The following is an 18,507-nucleotide window of genomic DNA, read 5'->3' on the forward strand; positions in this document are numbered from 1 at the left end:
CGCAAGAGCAGGTGGTCCCGCACCTGCCCAGAATCCGGGTCCGCTATAAGGCTCTTCAGCTTGCATCTTCGACATGGACATCTTATCTCCGTCTCATTCTTTTGAAGCATCTCGGCCTTCGCGGAGCTCAAAAACCTATTCACGATGCCTTCGGTCATTGTGCGGACCATGGTCGCCTGCGGGGTAGAGCAAAACGATATTTTAGAACCAAGAAAAAATTTGGCATGACCTTCCCTAAAAATAGGACCCAAAAAATGCATAGTGCCAAAATTCTCGCCGAAACGGAAATGAATCAACATTCCGGCAAAATATTTGCAACTATCGCATTTCAAATACCGGTACCTCCAAACACAAACATATATGCAACACCACAAACACATGCAACACCACAAACATACATAGATCTAGCTAGGCCACAAAAAGTGCATGTGCACGTTGTTGGAGCGAGCTAGGGAGAAAAAAAAGTAGATCTACATCATGAAGATAGCATTCCCCTTACTTGCCTATCAAAAAAAGGTAATTTCACCACTTAATTTTGATGAATCTATGGTGGAAATGAGGTGAGGAGGAGGAGGCAGCCGAAAGCTTGGAGAAGGAGGTGGAGGGAATGAAGTGGGGAAAGTGAGTGGGTAGGTGTGGGGCTGTCCAAAATATCTTGTTGGGGTCCCAGGTTACTAATGGTGCACCACCTGCACATGCGCCATTAGTAACCCTGGTTAATAATGGCGCACCTGCAGGTGGTGCGCCATTAGTAGTTTTGCAGAAAAGTAAAATATATATATATATATACTAATGGCGCACTTTTACAGGGTGCGCCATTAGTAGTTTAAACTACTAATGGCGCACGGTGAGGCGGTGCGCCATTACTAGTTTTGCAAAAAATAGAATTAAAAAAATTCAGTACTGGCGCACTCCTTGTCTGGTGCGCCATTACTAGTTAGAACTAGTAATGGTGCACCAGACATAGGATGCACCATTAGTATGTATGTAAAAATAAAAAAAATTATCACTAGTGGCGCACCTGTTTTCAGGTGCGCCATTAGTGTCTTCCACACTAATGGCGCATCACCAACTGGTGCGCCATTAGTATATAGTAGTGGCGCACTACTTCCCTGGTGCGCCATTAGTGTCAATCCTATCTATAGCCCTTTTCCTAGTAGTGGTCAGCCTTGCTTCGTCGGCCATTAGAGTAATGGCCGACAGTACGGTCGGGTAATTTTGTCACCTACGGTAGTAAGCCGACGGTGAGCCGTCGAGCATGTTACTGTGACCTGCTGGCTCACCTTAGCCCGACGACATTTATATCCGATGGTTCCTGGTCCGGCATTTATTGTCCGACGGTTATTGATTCTCCTCGGTTTTCATAATAGTCGACGGTACATTCGACCCATAGGACTTAGTTATACCCATGCGGAGAACCAAACCGTCGGCTAGTTAGATGGCCGACGGTGCATACAACCCTTCAGGAGACCTGTTAGTCGAGGGGTGAGCAAACACCGTCAATTTATGAATTCACCAACGGTCTAAAGTCCCCAATGGAATACGGTGTAACCGAGACATTTGTGCCACCTTAGGGCATTACTCACCCCTCATATATTGCTTTCACCGAGGGGTGTTTACACGTACAATAGCAATATTTCAGAATATTGGCATTTCAAATACATCTCATACACACAAGCACAAGGTATTGAGTTGCATCCGAATGGCATTAACCATAAGTATCAAATGTCTGAATTCAGAACAAAATAATAACTGAGATAGGTCATATTTTGCGAAGATAAATTGTCCACTATGACAAATTGGTCCATAAGATAAAGTATTTCAAACATCTAACATAACTTGATTTTGGCATGACTTGAAGATCACTAGACTTTTATGGCCAATCATCATTATCATTGCCATACTCATTATATTCCTCATCTTCATAGTCATTATATCCCTCACCACCATAGTATGGCTCATCACCATATAGACCATCCTTGCCATAGTCATCATCGCCCTCGCTGCCATAGTAGTCATCCTCATCATCATCTCCATGACTGGTACTGCCTCCAGTCCTACTTCCCATTCCCTAAGTAATGATAAAACTAGTTGTCAGTATAATTTAGCTAAAATTCAAGTGACCTACAGGGACCAAACATATTTTTTCTAATTGACAGGTAAGCTGCTAGCTGCTATTTAATAGTATGACTATCTAACAATATGATTGCCGATTTTCCTTTTGATCCTTCACATGAGATTTTCACAGGAAACATGAATCAGCAGGAGGGCACTGTCCAAGTACAGTGGATATCTATCGGCAACCCAACTATCAGCAGCGTTTACATTTTGCAGTCTCATGACACAGCCGAACAAGTAAACTAACAGAACACTAGCTAGTTCGAGCATATAACTAATTAAGAATGACATATTCAAAAATAGGTTAATATAAATTTCCATTCAAATAATTTAATGGCAAAAGCTCACATAAAATTTACACCAACAATGTTGTAGATTATACTGCACATAAATATTTATTACAGGATTTTTGTTCTTATACTTCACATATAGTACCTAGCATAGAGCTAATTGGAATCCTTAAACTAGCAATTTGGAATGATCATGAGCGTGTATGGTTGATCTTTAAGAGATATAGCAAGCGTCAGTTTAGCTCAAGTTTGTAAAGTACATTTGTACAGATGTGCATGTGATCTTGTTTCAAACAACAATCAAAAGCATATACTAGCTGCATGTGTCCCAAGGAAGAGTATTCTAATTGACATGCATCTGTACAGAGGGTTCAGCAAACATGGTCCAACCATGCTTAGGTAAAAAGGAAGAATATTCCTAAGAAAAATATTCAGGATGGTTAGCTAAAGTCTTTCCTGTGTACTAATTCTTTCCCTGCGACCTGAATATATTCTACATGAATTACAAATAAACTATTGTTCATACTGTCATATGTTTGCCTATTGATGATTTTCGAATTAGCATGCTTCAGTTTATCTAGTTTTGCGCATAAGAAATGAGAGCAAATTAAGATATGCATGCAAATAAGGCATATGTACAGAGAAACAAGCAAACAAGGCATATGTACGGAGAAACAACCATGGCAATTGTAGGCTATCAAGGGTGGTCTTCACAATATTTTTTTCATATATGTGCAGATAAACTTGTTCTATCAACCATCAAGTATTTATATGCATTAGCAATCATTTCTCTTAGGTGATATAATCCTTTAGAGGAATGTGCCCATATAGTTAACCATGCATTTATTTTCACAAATCTGCAATTAAAACAATAAGGGATCTGTTGTCTCTGCTACTACTATCCATGACCCATAATCCTGCAACTAACTTGCACACACAAATGAAGGAAATATGCCCTAGAGGCAATAATAAAGTTATTATTTATTTCCTTATATCATGATAAAAGTTTATTATTCATGCTAGAATTGTATTAACTGGAAACATGATACATGTGTGAATAAATAGACAAACAGAGTGTCACTAGTATGCCTCTACTTGACTAGCTCGTTAATCAAAGATGGTTATGTTTCCTAACCATGGACAAAGAGTTGTCATTTGATTAACGGGATCACATCATTAGTTGAATGATCTGATTGACATAACCCATTCCATTAGCTTAGCACCCGATCATTTAGTATGTTGCTATTGCTTTCTTCATGACTTATACATGTTCCTATGACTATGAGATTATGTAACTCCCGTGTACCGGAGGAACACTTTGTGTGCTACCAAACGTCACAATGTAACTGGGTGATTATAAAGGTGCTCTACAGGTGTCTCCAAAGGTTCATGTTGGGTTGACGTATTTCGAGATTAGGATTTGTCACTCCGATCGTCGGAGAGGTATCTCTGGGCCCTCTCGGTAATGCACATCACTTAAGCCTTGCAAGCATTGCAACTAATAAGTTAGTTGCGGGATGTTGTATTACGGAACGAGTAAAGAGACTTGCCGGTAATGAGATTGAACTAGGTATTGGATACCGACGATCGAATCTCAGGCAAGTAACATACCGATGACAAAGGGAACAACGTATGTTGTTATGCGGTCTGACCGATAAAAGATCTTCGTAGAATATGTAGGAACCAATATGGGCATCCAGGTCCCGCTATTGGTTATTGACCGGAGACGTGTCTCGGTCATGTCTACATTGTTCACGAACCCGCAGGGTCCGCACACTTAAGGTTTCGATGACAGTTATATTATGAGTTTATGCGTTTTGATGTACCAAATGTTGTTCGGAGTCCCGGATGTGATCACGGACATGACGAGGAGTCTCGAAATGGTCGAGACATAAAGATTGATATATTGGAAGCCTATGTTTGGATATCGGAAGTGCTCCGGGTGAAATCGGGATTTTACCGGAGTACCGGGAGGTTACCAGAACCCCCCGGGAGATATATGGGCCTTAATGGGCCCTAGTGGAAGAGAGGAGAGGTAGCCAGAGATGGGCCGCGTGCCCCTCCCATCCCTTGGTCCGAATAGGACAACGAGAGGGGGCCGGCACCCCTTCCTCCTCTCTCTCTCCTCCGCGAATCCTATTCCAACAAGGAAAAGGGGGAAAGTCCTACTCCCGGAGGGAGTAGGACTCCTCCTGGTGCGCCTCCTCTTGGCCGGCCGCCCCCCCCCCCTTTGAGCCTTTATATACGGAGGCAGGGGCACCCCCTAGAGACACAAGTTGATCCACATGATCATATTCTTAGCCGTGTGCGGTGCCCCCTTCCACCATAGTCCTCGATAATATTGTAGCGGTGCTTAGGCGAAGCCCTGCGAGGGTAGTACATCAAGATCGTCACCACGCCGTCGTGCTGACGGAACTCTTCCCCGACACTTTGCTGGATCGGAGTCCGGGGATCGTCATCGAGCTGAACGTGTGCTAGAACTCGGAGGTGCCGTAGTTTCGGTGCTTGATCGGTCGGGCCGTGAAGACGTACGACTACATCAACCAAGTTAACGCTTCCGTTGTCGATCTACAAGGGTACGTAGATCACACTCTCCCCTCTCGTTGCTATGCATCACCATGATCTTGCATGTGCGTAGGAATTTTTTTGAAATTACTATGTTCCCCAATAGTGGCATCCGAGCCTAGGTTTTATGTGTTGATGTTTTTTGCACGAGTAGAACACAAGTGAGTTGTCGGTGATATAAGTCATACTGCTTACCAGCATGTCATACTTTGGTTCGGCGGTATTGTTGGACAAGGCGGCCCGGACTGACATTACGCATACGCTTACGCGAGACCGGTTCTCCTGACGTGCTTTGCACATAGGGGCTTGCGGGTGACAGTTTCTCCAACTTTAGTTGAACCGAGTGTGGCTACGCCCGGTCCTTGCGAAGGTTAAAACAACACCAACTTGACAAACTATCGTTGTGGTTTTGATGCGTAGGTAAGATTGGTTCTTGCTTAAGCCCGTAGCAGCCACGTAAAACTTGCAACAACAAAGTAGAGGACATCTAACTTGTTTTTGCAGGGCATGTTGTGATCTGATATGGTCAAGACATGATGCTAAATTTTATTGTATGAGATGATCATGTTTTGTAACTGAGTTATCGGCAACTGGCAGGAGCCATATGGTTGTCGCTTTATTGTAAGCAATGCAATCACGCTGTAATTCTTTACTTTATCACTAAGCGGTAGCGATAGTCGTGGAAGCATAAGATTGGCGAGACGACAACGATGCTACGATGGAGATCAAGGTGTCACGCCGGTGACGATGGTGATCATGACGGCGCTTCGGAGATGGAGATCACAGGAACAAGATGATGATGGCCATATCATATCACTTATATTGATTGCATGTGATGTTTATCTTTTATGCATCTTATCTTGCTTTGATTGATGGTAGCATTATAAGATGATCTCTCACTAAATTATCAAGAAGTGTTCTCCCTGAGTATGCACCGTTGCGAAAGTTCTTCGTGCTGAGACACCACATGATGATCGGGTGTGATAGGCTCTATGTTCAAATACAACGGGTGCAAAATAGTTGCACACGCGGAATACTCAGGTTATACTTGACGAGCCAAGCATATACAAATATGGCCTCGGAACACAGAGACCGAAAGGTCGAGCGTGAATCATATAGTAGATATGATCAACATAGTGATGTTCACCAATGAAACTACTCCACCTCACGTGATGATCGGACATGGTTTAGTTGATTTGGATCACGTAATCACTTAGAGGATTAGAGGGATGTCTATCTAAGTGGGAGTTCTTAAGTAATATGATTAATTGAACCTAAATTTATCATGAACTTAGTACCTAATAGTATCTTGCTTATGTATGTTCGATTGTAGATAGATGGCTCGTGTTGTTGTTCCATTGAATTTTAATGCGTTCCTTGAGAAAGCAAAGTTGAAAGATGATGGTAGCAATTACATGGACTGGGTCCGTAACTTGAGGGTTATCCTCATTGCTGCACAGAAGAATTACGTCCTAGAAGCACCGCTGGGTGCCAGGCCTACTGCTGGAGCAACACCAGATGTTATGAACGTCTGGCAGAGCAAAGCTGATGACTACTCGATAGTTCAATGTGCCATGCTTTACGGCTTAGAACCGGGACTTCAACTATGTTTTGAACGTCATGGGGCATATGAGATGTTCCAGGAGTTGAAGTTAATATTTCAAGCAAATGCCCGGATTGAGAGATATGAAGTCTCCAATAAGTTCTATAGCTGCAAGATGGAGGAGAACAGTTCTGTTAGTGAGCATATACTCAAAATGTCTGGGTATAATAATCACTTGATTCAAATGGGAGTTAATCTTCCAGATGATTGCGTCATTGACAGAATTCTCCAATCACTGCCACCAAGCTACAAGAGCTTCATGATGAACTATAATATGCAAGGGATGAATAAGACTATTCCCGAGCTCTTCGCAATGCTAAAAGCTACAGAGGTAGAAATCAAGAAGGAGCATCAAGTGTTGATGGTCAACAAGACCACTAGTTTCAAGAAAAAGGGCAAAGGGAAGAAGAAGGGGAACTTCAAGAAGAACAGCAAGTAAGTTGCTGCTCAAGAGAAGAAACCCAAGTCTGGACCTAAGCCTGAAACTGAGTGCTTCTACTGCAAGCAGACTAGTCACTGGAAGCGGAACTGCCCCAAGTATTTGGCGGATAAGAAGGATGGCAAGGTGAACAAAGGTATATGTGATATACATGTTATTGATGTGTACCTTACTAATGCTCGCAGTAGCACCTGGGTATTTGATACTGGTTCTGTTGCTAATATTTGCAACTCGAAACAGGGACTACAGATTAAGCGAAGATTGGCTAAGGACGAGGTGACGATGCGCGTGGGAAACGGTTCCAAAGTCGATGTGATCGCAGTCGGCACGCTACCTCTACATCTACCTTCGGGATTAATATTAGACCTAAATAATTGTCATTTGGTGCCAGCGTTAAGCATGAACATTATATCTGGATCTTGTTTGATGCGAGACGGTTATTCATTTAAATCATAGAATAATGGTTGTTCTATTTATATGAGTAATATCTTTTATGGTCATGCACCCTTGAAGAGTGGTCTATTCTTATTGAATCTCGATAGTAGTGACACACATATTCATAATGTTGAAGCCAAAAGACACAGAGTCGATAATGATGGTGCAACTTATTTGTGGCACTGCCGTTTAGGTCATATCGGTGTAAAGCGCATGAAGAAACTCCATACTGATGGACTTTTGGAACCACTTGATTATGAATCACTTGGTACTTGCGAACCGTGCCTCATGGGCAAGATGACTAAAACACCATTCTCTGGTACTATGGAGAGAGCAACAGATTTGTTGGAAATCATACATACAGATGTATGTGGTCCGATGAATATTGAGGCTCGTGGCGGATATCGTTATTTTCTCACCTTCACAGATGACTTAAGCAGATATGGGTATATCTACTTAATGAAACATAAGTCCGAAACATTTGAAAAGTTCAAAGAATTTCAGAGTGAAGATGAAAATCATCGTAACAAGAAAATAAAGTTTCTACGATCTGATCGTGGAGGAGAATATTTGAGTTACGAGTTTGGTGTACATTTGAAACAATGCGGAATAGTTTCGCAACTCACGCCACCCGGAACACCACAGCGTAATGGTGTGTCCGAACGTCGTAATCGTACTTTACTAGATATGGTGCGATCTATGATGTCTCTTACTGATTTACCGCTATCGTTTTGGGGTTATGCTTTAGAGACGGCCGCATTCACGTTAAATAGGGCACCATCAAAATCCGTTGAGACGACGCCTTATGTACTATGGTTTGGCAAGAAACCAAAGTTGTCGTTTCTGAAAGTTTGGGGCTGCGATGCTTATGTGAAAAAGCTTCAACCTGATAAGCTCGAACCCAAATCGGAGAAATGTGTCTTCATAGGATATCCAAAGGAGACTATTGGATACACCTTCTATCATAGATCCGAAGGCAAGACTTTTGTTGCTAAGTTCGGAAACTTTCTGGAGAAGGAGTTTCTCTCAAAAGATGTGAGTGGGAGGAAAGTAGAACTTGACGAGGTAACTGTACCTGCTCCCTTATTGGAAAGTAGTACATCACAGAAACCTGTTTCTGCGACACCTACACCAATTAGTGAGGAAGCTAATGATAATGATCATGAAACTTCAGGACAAGATACTACTGAACCTCGTAGATCAACCAGATTAAGATCCGCGCCAGAGTGGTATGGTAATCATGTTCTGGAAGTCATGCTGCTAGATCATGATGAACCTACGAACTATGAAGAAGCGATGGTGAGCCCAGATTCCGCAAAATGGCTTGAAGCCATGAAATCTAAGATGGGATCCATGTATGAGAACAAAGTGTGGACTTTGGTTGACTTGCCCGATGATTGGCAAGCAATTGAGAATAAATGGATCTTCAAGAAGAAGACTGACGCTGACGGTAATATTACTGTCTACAAAGCTCGACTTGTCGCAAAAGGGTTTCGGCAAGTTCAAGGGGTTGACTACGATGAGACCTTCTCACCCGTAGCGATGCTTAAGTCTGTCCGAATCATGTTAGCAATTGCCGCATTTTATGATTATGACATTTGGCAGATGGATGTCAAAACTGCATTCCTGAATGGATTTCTGGAAGAAGAGTTGTATATGATGCAACCGAAAGGTTTTGTCGATCCAAAGGGAGCTAATAAAGTGTGCAAGCTCCAGCGATCCATTTATGGACTGGTGCAAGCCTCTCGGAGTTGGAATAAACGCTTTGATAGTGTGATTAAAGCATTTGGTTTTATACAGACTTTCGGAGAAGCCTATATTTACAAGAAAGTGACTGGGAGCTCTGTAGCATTTCTGATATTGTATGTGGATGACATATTACTGATTGGAAATGATATAGAATTTCTGGATAGCATAAAGGGATACTTGAATAAGAGTTTTTCAATGAAAGACCTCAGTGAAGCTGCTTACATATTAGGCATAAAGATCTATAGAGATAGATCAAGACGCTTAATTGGACTTTCACAAAGCACATACCTTGACAAGATTTTGAAGAAGTTCAAAATGGATCAAGCAAAGAAAGGGTTCTTGCCTGTATTACAAGGTGTGAAGTTGAGTCAGACTCAATGCCCGACCACTGCAGAAGATAGAGAGAAAATGAAAGATGTTCCCTATGCTTCAGCCATAGGCTCTATCATGTATGCAATGTTGTGTACCAGACCTGATGTGTGCCTTGCTATAAGTCTAACAGGGAGGTACCAAAGTAATCCAGGAGTGGATCACTGGTCACTGGTCAAGAACATCCTGAAGTACCTGAAAAGGACTAAGGATATGTTTCTCGTATATGGAGGTGACAAAGAGCTCATCGTAAACGGTTACGTTGATGCAAGCTTTGACACTGATCCGGACGATTCTAAATCGCAAACCGGATACGTGTTTACATTAAACGGTGGAGCTGTCAGTTGGTGCAGTTCTAAACAAAGCGTCGTGGCGGGATCTACATCTGAAGCAGAGTACATAGCTGCTTTGGCAGCAAACGAAGGAGTCTGGATGAAGGAGTTCATATCCGATCTAGGTGTCATACCTAGTGCATCGGGTCCAATGAAAATCTTTTGTGACAATACTGGTGCAATTGCCTTGGCGAAGGAATCCAGATTTCACAAAAGAACCAAGCACATCAAAAGACGCTTCAATTCCATTCGGGATCTGGTCCAGGTGGGAGACATAGAGATTTGCAAGATACATACGGATCTGAATGTAGCAGACCCGTTGACTAAGCCTCTTCCACGAGCAAAACATGATCAGCACCAAGGCTCCATGGGTGTTAGAATCATTACTATGTAATCTAGATTATTGACTCTAGTGCAAGTGGGAGACTGAAGGAAATATGCCCTAGAGGCAATAATAAAGTTATTATTTATTTCCTTATATCATGATAAAAGTTTATTATTCATGCTAGAATTGTATTAACCGGAAACATGATACATGTGTGAATAAATAGACAAACAGAGTGTCACTAGTATGCCTCTACTTGACTAGCTCGTTAATCAAAGATGGTTATGTTTCCTAACCATGGACAAAGAGTTGTCATTTGATTAACGGGATCACATCTTTAGTTGAATGATCTGATTGACATGACCCATTCCATTAGCTTAGCACCCGATCGTTTAGTATGTTGCTATTGCTTTCTTCATGACTTATACATGTTCCTATGACTATGAGATTATGTAACTCCCGTGTACCGGAGGAACACTTTGTGTTCTACCAAATGTCACAACGTAACTGGGTGATTATAAAGGTGTTCTACAGGTGTCTCCAAAGGTTCATGTTGGGTTGACGTATTTCGAGATTAGGATTTGTCACTCTGATTGTCGGAGAGGTATCTCTGGGCCCTCTCGGTAATGCACATCACTTAAGCCTTGCAAGCATTGCAACTAATGAGTTAGTTGCGGGATGATGTATTATGGAACGAGTAAAGAGACTTGCCGGTAACGAGATTGAACTAGGTATTGGATACCGACGATCGAATCTCGGGCAAGTAACATACCGATGACAAAAGGAACAACGTATGTTGTTATGCGGTCTGACCGATAAAAGATCTTCGTAGAATATGTAGGAACCAATATGGGCATCCAGGTCCCGCTATTGGTTATTGACCGGAGACGTGTCTCGGTCATGTCTACATTGTTCTCGAACCCGTAGGGTCCGCACGCTTAAGGTTTTGATGACAGTTATATTATGAGTTTATGCGTTTTGATGTACCGAAGGTTGTTCGGATTCCCGGATGTGATCACGGACATGACGAGGAGTCTCTAAATGGTCGAGACATGAAGATTGATATATTGGAAGCCTATGTTTGGATATCGTAAGTGTTCCGGGTGAAATCGGGATTTTACCGGAGTACCGGGAGGTTACCGGAACCCCTCGGGAGATATATGGGCCTTAATGGGCCTTAGTGGAAGAGAGGAGAGGTAGCCAGAGATGGGCCGCGCGCCTTTCCCCTCCCTTGGTCCGAATAGGACAAGGAGAGGGGGCCGGCCCCCCTTCCTCCTCTCTCTCTCCTCCGCGAATCCTATTCCAACTAGGAAAAGGGGGGAAGTCCTACTCCCGGAGGGAGTAGGACTCCTCCTGGCGCGCCTCCTCTTGGCCGCCCGCCCCCCTTTGAGCCTTTATATATGGAGGCAGGGGCACCCCCTAGAGACACAAGTTGATCCACGTGATCATATTCTTAGCCGTGTGCGGTGCCCCCTTCCACCATAGTCCTCGATAATATTGTAGCGGTGTTTAGGCGAAGCCCTGCGACGGTAGTACATCAAGATCGTCACCACGCCGTCGTGCTGACGGAACTCTTCCCTAACACTTTGCTGGATCGGAGTCCAGGGATCGTCATCGAGTTGAACGTGTGCTAGAACTCGGAGGTGCCGTAGTTTTGGTGCTTGATCGGTCGGGCCGTGAAGACGTACGACTACATCAACCAAGTTAAAACTTCCGTTGTCGATCTACAAGGGTACGTAGATCACACTCTCCCCTCTTGTTGCTATGCATCACCATGATCTTGCGTGTGCGTAGGAATTTTTTTGAAATTACTACGTTCCCCAACAACAAATTCTTTCTTGATATCGTCTAAATGTGCTAATGTGCAAAGAGAAAAAAAAATCGGTGGAACAAGGGGGAGGTCATCCGCAGACTTGCAGGCACGACGACAATGAACTAACCTTTTCAGGTTCACTTTGATGCACATCACCTCGTCCCCTATGAATTCCGCCTTCCGAATCTGATGTAGACTGTGTATCATACACAGAAGACACATCACTTAATAGTTCCATTGCTGCAAGCCTACCATCGAGATGGGTTCAACTTACCAAGTCAGCCGCAGCTGATTGCATTATGCCATCAAAGTCCACTCCCCCTTTCTCAGCCAATGACTATAAACATCAGCATGTCAGCACAACCCTATCCACTTAGACTCCAATTTATAAGAGAAGGAAAGATTACCTGCACAACAATCTCAATGCCTCGAAGACGATTGTTCTCCCGCTTCAATTGTTTGTTCTCTCTTTCTAGACGGTCCTCCCTAGCAGACCGCACTGGTTGTGAGGCCATCACCCTTTTAGACTTAAACTTTTCCTTCTCTGCTTTGCTAAATAACTCATTAGCAATTCCCAGCCCGCCATGTGGCATTCTACCTGCTGCTTCATAGACGATTTTTCCATCTAAATCTGGGTGCTCCTCTTCCCAATTTTCTCCATGGGAATTTTTCATTGCCTTATCAAAATCCTCCTTTTCAAATAAAAAATTAATGTAAACTAAAGTTTTGTGCAAATAGTTGTCATGATGATTAAAATGAGCTAAGTCGCAAGATTTCGCTAACCCAACGATCGGCAGTTCTTTGACTGCAAATCTTCTCTTCGTCGGTCCCTTGATGCAAATTGTGCGTGTGAAGCCAAGCACCGGAAATTCCAGGGTCTTTCCCTGTTTTGAGTGTCTGCATTTCAAGAGTGTGAAACATCATCCAATGTAAATGAAACTTTCCTATCCTATTAAACATAAGCAAAAAAGATGCTTGACGAAGATAGAGTACCAGGAATTGACGTGGGGCGACAGCATTTCTCGCACCGCTGCAATGGAGGACTGTATCCCCATTAGCAAGTCTGTTCCTCTTGTTTCTTAAGGATAACCCTCTAAATTCAGCACCACTCCAATGCTCACATAGTAGACGCCAACCAACATCGGTACCAAAGTCAACTTTCTTTGCAGAAATTAAAGCTTCCTTAGTTGGCCAACGCTTACCATTCTCATCCACTTCTGTTAGTTGTGCAGGCAATTGTCCCTTCTTCATTAATCTTTTGATGGCTGCCGCCTTTTCTTCATGTAGCATCTGCTTCACTTTCCTAGTAAAGTTCTCCTCCAAAACACCATCTGCCTTCTCTTGCTCCAATGGGTCACACTTGAAACGCCACTGCCAAAAACCATCCCAAAATATTTTTGTTAGTTACTTGTGCATTTGTGAAAGTGAGAATACGCACAAAAAATCAAAGCTTCCAACACTTCATAGATAAACCAAGTAGTTTTTTCATGTTTGTGACCAAAACAAAGAATTGTAACTACCACCCATCCACCAGTTTTAGAATTCTTATTTCTAAATATAATATGGTCACCTCTGTTTTAGAATTCTAAGTACGTACTAGTAACCATAGAACTGATTAAAAATTCTCAAATCATTTATAGAAACAATGCATATATATAGTCTGTGTGTGTGCGCGCATATACTTACCCAAAATTCTTCCACAATTTTGGAAGCTGCTTATCTTACTTCTGGGCCAGGGGACCACTTGTAGTCCTCCCAACACAATACTGGTTTCTGGTCATTTTTTGGACCAATTGGCGGTGGATACATCTGCCGCACTAAGGCACCTTGCACCGTTGATGGATCACGAGCGGTGTATGGGTGCCTTTCCCATAACCTGTTATTATTTGATCAAAGATTGTTAGCACATGAATATTGCTCCAACAAGTAAAGCAGTTGGAATATTTAATACTTACACGCCTTTGGGAACTATAAGCGGTCGGTCAATTTCCTCTAGTCTGAGACCGGCTAAAGTCCTGGTTCTTGGTGTTCTAGCTTTTTTAGCCTGTGCAATTGACTGAGTTGATCCATTCTTTCCTATGGAGACACTAGAAGAAGACCTGTCCAGCCTAGGCACTGAGAAACGCCTATGATTCAAGTGGCCCATCCTGTTTACATAGTGGCAAATGCATGCTTATTAGTTACATAAAAATAACGAGTAAATGATAACAAAAGGCATGCAAGTAGAAGAAAAAAAGGACATGAAACGTTATGTAACAGCTAAACTGGAAATACTATCAACCATGGTATATTTGTTCAATAGTAGTGTCACTATATCACTATACAATATGTATTACTACCAATAGTAAACATACTATATTATTCACTAGTTGTGTCACTATATAATATTTATTGGTACTAAGAAACAAAATGACAAGTGCAAAAGCTATAAATGTTTAGTAATCATCATCGTCATATTCCGAGTCATGCTCTATTGCATCATCGTCATCTTCGGTCTCATATGTCTCTTCTTCTCCTTCCTCTTGTGGTAAATCTTCTTCCTCATCGGTACTCTCTTCCAAATCATCTTCTGAAGATTCTTCTCCCTCATCATTAAAGTCTTGATTTTCTATTCTTTCAATTTCAGAGGGATCAAGCATCACATCATCTGACTCCTTTCTTGGCTCAGCAGATTCATCAACAAATTTGCCAACATCTACAAAAAAACTACCCAGCTGACTAACTTCTTGGAAATATTCATCTGTAGTAGATGGGTCATTTGCGCAGTCATCAAGGTTACTCAAGCTGCTGCTTGGCTGAATCGTGTACACAACCCTCCAATCACGAAGATCTCTCCTCGAGGATGCATACTTCAAGTAATAAGCTTGTGTAGCTTGGTGAGCCATGGCAAATGGTTCAAAATTACGAAGCCTTGAAGACAACTGGATCTCCAACAAACCTAATTCTGCATTTGGCTTCACACCTTTGATAGGATCAAACCAACGACATTTGAAGAGTACCATCTCAATTTTTCTACCAGCTGTGAAGGATAATTTGATTATTTCCTCAATGACACCATAGTACTCAAGATGTTGAGTCTCTGAGATGAAGGAAGGCAAACAAACTCCTGTGTTCACTGTTTTCAACCTTCTACGTTTTTTCTCAGATGCCTCTGATCTAAAGTGAAAGCCATTCACGTCATAGGAGCTATAGGAATAGGCTCTAGAGCTGCATCCATTAGCTAAATTCCACAAGTCCTCATCAGAATTATGATCTCGTTTGCACTACAATGAAGTGGAAAAATACTTGGATTATTAAACATAGTAGTAGTTGAATGGAGAGCATATATAAGGCTAATTAAAATTTTCTTACAGCAATCTCAAACCATTCCACAAATTCGGATGCCATCATTTGATCAAGGCCCTCCGATGTCAAATTGGGATGCATCGCATATTTTTCATCCTCAAATTCTCTCCAAATACATGTATGACTATAAACATCTGAACATCTTGCACACTACAATACTAAAATTGCAAATTATTCATCAGTTACTCTCGAAATCTGTCAACAGCAGAGCAGTTGATCAAAATGTACAACCTCGCTGCATAAAAATCATAAGTTTCTGGTGGAAATTTTGCTTTCGATAACTATCATAAGTTTCTACACCATTTCTCCACAAATCATCAAGTTCGTCAACTAGAGGCTGCATAAAAATGTTTAGGTTCTTTCCTGGATGATCTGGACCGGAAATAACTAGTGCAAGGATCAGGTTACTCCGCTTCATGCACATTTCTGGTGGAAGATTATAAGGTACAACAAATACTGGCCAACATGAGTAGGAGGCTGCTTTAATACCAAAAGGTGTGAAGCCATCAGTCGCTAGACATAGCCTTATATTCCTTACTTCCTCAGCAAATTTTTTAAATTCCTTATTAAATTCCTTCCAAGCTTCACCATGAGAAGGGTGAACCATTACTTCATCATTGTCACGAGGCCTTGCGTGATAGTCCATGTGCTTGGCAGTGCTTTGTGACATGCACAACCGTTGTAGCCTAGGAGTAATTGGGAGATAGCGCAGAACTTTTCTTGGTATCTTCGTAGATTTATTTCCTGCGGTTGTTTCCTCATATCTTGGTTCTTTGCAGATAGTGCATTTTTCTTTATTTTCATTCTCTTTATAGTAAATCATACAATTATTGGGGCATGCATGAATTTTGACGTAAGGCATTGCTAGACTATGCACAAGCTTCTTGGACCTATGGAAGTTTGCTGGGAGATCTTTTGCAGCATCGTCCCCAACAATGTCATGTATAAGAGTCATCATCTCATTGTAACAAGCTTCTGACAGGTTATGTTGTGCTTTAATAGTCATTAGCCCTCCTACAATGGATAGACATGATTGTGTGGTCTTCTCATGCAATGGTTTATCGGCTTCCATCAACATTTCATAGAATTTTTTGGCAGCTTTTGTTGGCTCATCACCTTTAGAAACTCCTTCGGCAACAATTGCATCAACTAGCATGTCATTCATTCTATCTCCACCCCCCACGTTATCATGCTCTACATTTTTAGGTACATCAGACTCCCCATGGCTAGTCCATCTCTCATATCCTAACATGAATCCATTGCTACACAAGTGTCTAGTCATGACATCTCCTGTGCACTTATGACGGCAAAAGTAGTTGCTGCAAGGACAATGGGATTCCCTGTCTACGGCAGCATCGGGCAATGAGAATGCATGATCTAGAAAATTATCTACTCCATGTTGCCAAGCATCACTGATCAACTTCCCTCGTCTCTCTTTGTACATCCAACTACGGTCGACATCTACATTGCTACAAAAAATTATATAGCAACAATGAGAACATCAATCAAACAATTATATATTTGGCCTACATTGGCCATAACTAACAAGATGGTCATTAGGAGCTCTATCCAAATAAGCTAACTAATGTGCAAGTTTATTAGTACCTATTTCAACTTTCTGAACCAGAAACTGAGGAAACTGTTCAGGTTATTAATGGCCATCAGAAGCACATACTAGTTGGAGATGAGTTACTTTTTCATGCAGCGTACTATCTAATTGTGATGTGAATCAGAAAGAAAGTGGAGTCATATGATAGATTCATAGTTTAATTAACTGAAAAATAAATTATGTCCTGCAGCACCAGGCGAGTTGTACCAAAAACGGGTGAAACCACCTTAAAGTTGCTACTGTAGTAAACACATAAAACATAACCTTTTTGTGAGAATACAAGCTAAATCCTAGATTTAAGGTTCTACAAATATTCTCTCTGTTTCTTACAAAATCAGTTCACGGCTAACATAGTATAGAAAGAAAAGAAAGAAAACAAGATCAACTCGTACAACAAGAAAACTTGCCAACCTAAAATTATGAACCGCCAACAAACCAATACTGATGCATCGTGCAAAAAGAAAATTGCAATGTAGAAATAATGGACAATCAGCACAATCACGCAAGTCAGGAAGGAAGAAAAGTACTTAAGGGGGTGTGACAGAGACCAGGAGAGAGGGGAATGAGGAGGGAGAAGAGAATCATACCGTGGCGCCCCACTGTGATCATCGTGTGCCGATTGATCGGCCATCACAGAGGAAGCAGAGGAACCCCTGACCACCCGTCGGAGTGGAAGCAGAGGGACGCCGGGCACCCCTCGAGCTAGATTGGTTTGGATAACGAGGATGTGTTTGTTTTCAAAGAGGACCAGGAGACTATGGCGGTTAGTTCAGGACCTGATTTGGTGCATGGTGCGCCGACGTGGGAGAATTTTTTGCTGGCCGCGCCAAGAAATCAGCGCCAGCTCGCCAAATAATTCGGTAACAGGAGTCCACGGCTGCGAGGTGGGCACCAACCACTACGTGAGAAACATGAAAAAAATAGATAACCATGAGGCCTCCTCAACGGATTAAACGGACTCAATTATATTATCCCATGAAAACAACGGTACATATCAGGGTTCGAGTAGCAGTAAAACATGAGCATATCTCATTATCTCTACATCACATAATCGTGTCAATGTTGCAACAAATTGTCTCTGGTGTACGTGCTGATTAACTAATTAACCAAAAAACTCAGTCTCCACACTCAGTTGTGTCAAAATTTCCTCAATTTCAGTTAAAAAATCCCAAATTGCCTACTGTACTATACTGACCTGAAGAGATTGGGCGTGGTTACCTCGTGGCCCGCCCAGACGGTGTCGAGGAAGTCGCCATGCTTGCAGGAGGTAGGGTCGGACTGGACGTGGCGGCGAGGTAGTGGAGGTAGCTCCGGGGCCGCCAGCCCTCGTTCGTCTTCTCCGCCAGTGCGGGCTCTCCCTACCCAACCCCCGCTTCCCCATCCAGCTCATGGCGACACGGGAACCTGCTGTTGCTGCCTGCAGCTTGACTTTGGGGTCAAATCTGAGACGAGAGTGGAGGACGGTGGCAAGTCAGGTGACACATCTAGGCGGCGACCGGCGTTGAGAGAGAGGTG

The 18,507-nt window shown here is 42.4% G+C and overlaps 2 protein-coding genes across 2 annotated transcripts; both read right to left on the reverse strand.

The window, feature by feature from the left end:
* Nucleotides 1-1,873: 1,873 nt before the first annotated feature.
* Nucleotides 1,874-13,409, reverse strand: LOC147972592 (uncharacterized). The gene is made up of 6 exons (XM_087523301.1): nucleotides 13,032-13,409; nucleotides 12,822-12,935; nucleotides 12,446-12,730; nucleotides 12,313-12,375; nucleotides 12,166-12,234; nucleotides 1,874-2,071 (listed from the first exon to the last, which is right to left on the reverse strand). Exons 1-6 carry the CDS (start codon nucleotides 13,326-13,328, stop codon nucleotides 1,874-1,876), a joined length of 1,026 nt encoding a protein of 341 aa, XP_087379427.1. The 5' UTR covers nucleotides 13,329-13,409.
* A 1,064-nt stretch (nucleotides 13,410-14,473) lies between these two features.
* Nucleotides 14,474-17,623, reverse strand: LOC147972593 (uncharacterized). Its single transcript, XM_087524398.1, has 5 exons — nucleotides 17,580-17,623; nucleotides 15,651-16,852; nucleotides 15,570-15,618; nucleotides 15,390-15,489; nucleotides 14,474-15,301 (listed from the first exon to the last, which is right to left on the reverse strand). Exons 1-5 carry the CDS (start codon nucleotides 17,621-17,623, stop codon nucleotides 14,474-14,476), a joined length of 2,223 nt encoding a protein of 740 aa, XP_087380524.1.
* Nucleotides 17,624-18,507: the final 884 nt, after the last annotated feature.

The sequence above is a fragment of the Triticum urartu genome, chromosome 5A, assembly GCF_056163025.1.
Source record: "Triticum urartu cultivar PI428250 chromosome 5A, HENAU_Tu73, whole genome shotgun sequence".
Classification (NCBI taxonomy): domain Eukaryota; kingdom Viridiplantae; phylum Streptophyta; class Magnoliopsida; order Poales; family Poaceae; genus Triticum; species Triticum urartu.

What these genes read in the sequence shown, in the direction of transcription:
- LOC147972592 (XM_087523301.1), bottom strand. Translation starts at nt 13,328, where the DNA reads ATGCTACATGAAGAAAAGGCGGCAGCCATCAAAAGATTAATGAAGAAG. An exon ending in TCGCCCCACGTCAATTCCTG is followed by an intron (nt 12,936 to 13,031) that starts GTACTCTATCTT and finishes CTTGAAATGCAG; the next exon opens with ACACTCAAAACAGGGAAAGA. An exon ending in AATCAGCTGCGGCTGACTTG is followed by an intron (nt 12,235 to 12,312) that starts GTAAGTTGAACC and finishes TATGATACACAG; the next exon opens with TCTACATCAGATTCGGAAGG.
- LOC147972593 (XM_087524398.1), bottom strand. Translation starts at nt 17,623, where the DNA reads ATGGCCGATCAATCGGCACACGATGATCACAGTGGGGCGCCACG. An exon ending in TGATAGTTATCGAAAGCAAA is followed by an intron (nt 15,619 to 15,650) that starts ATTTCCACCAGA and finishes ATTTTTATGCAG; the next exon opens with CGAGGTTGTACATTTTGATC. An exon ending in GCTGTTGACAGATTTCGAGA is followed by an intron (nt 15,490 to 15,569) that starts GTAACTGATGAA and finishes ATGTATTTGGAG; the next exon opens with AGAATTTGAGGATGAAAAAT.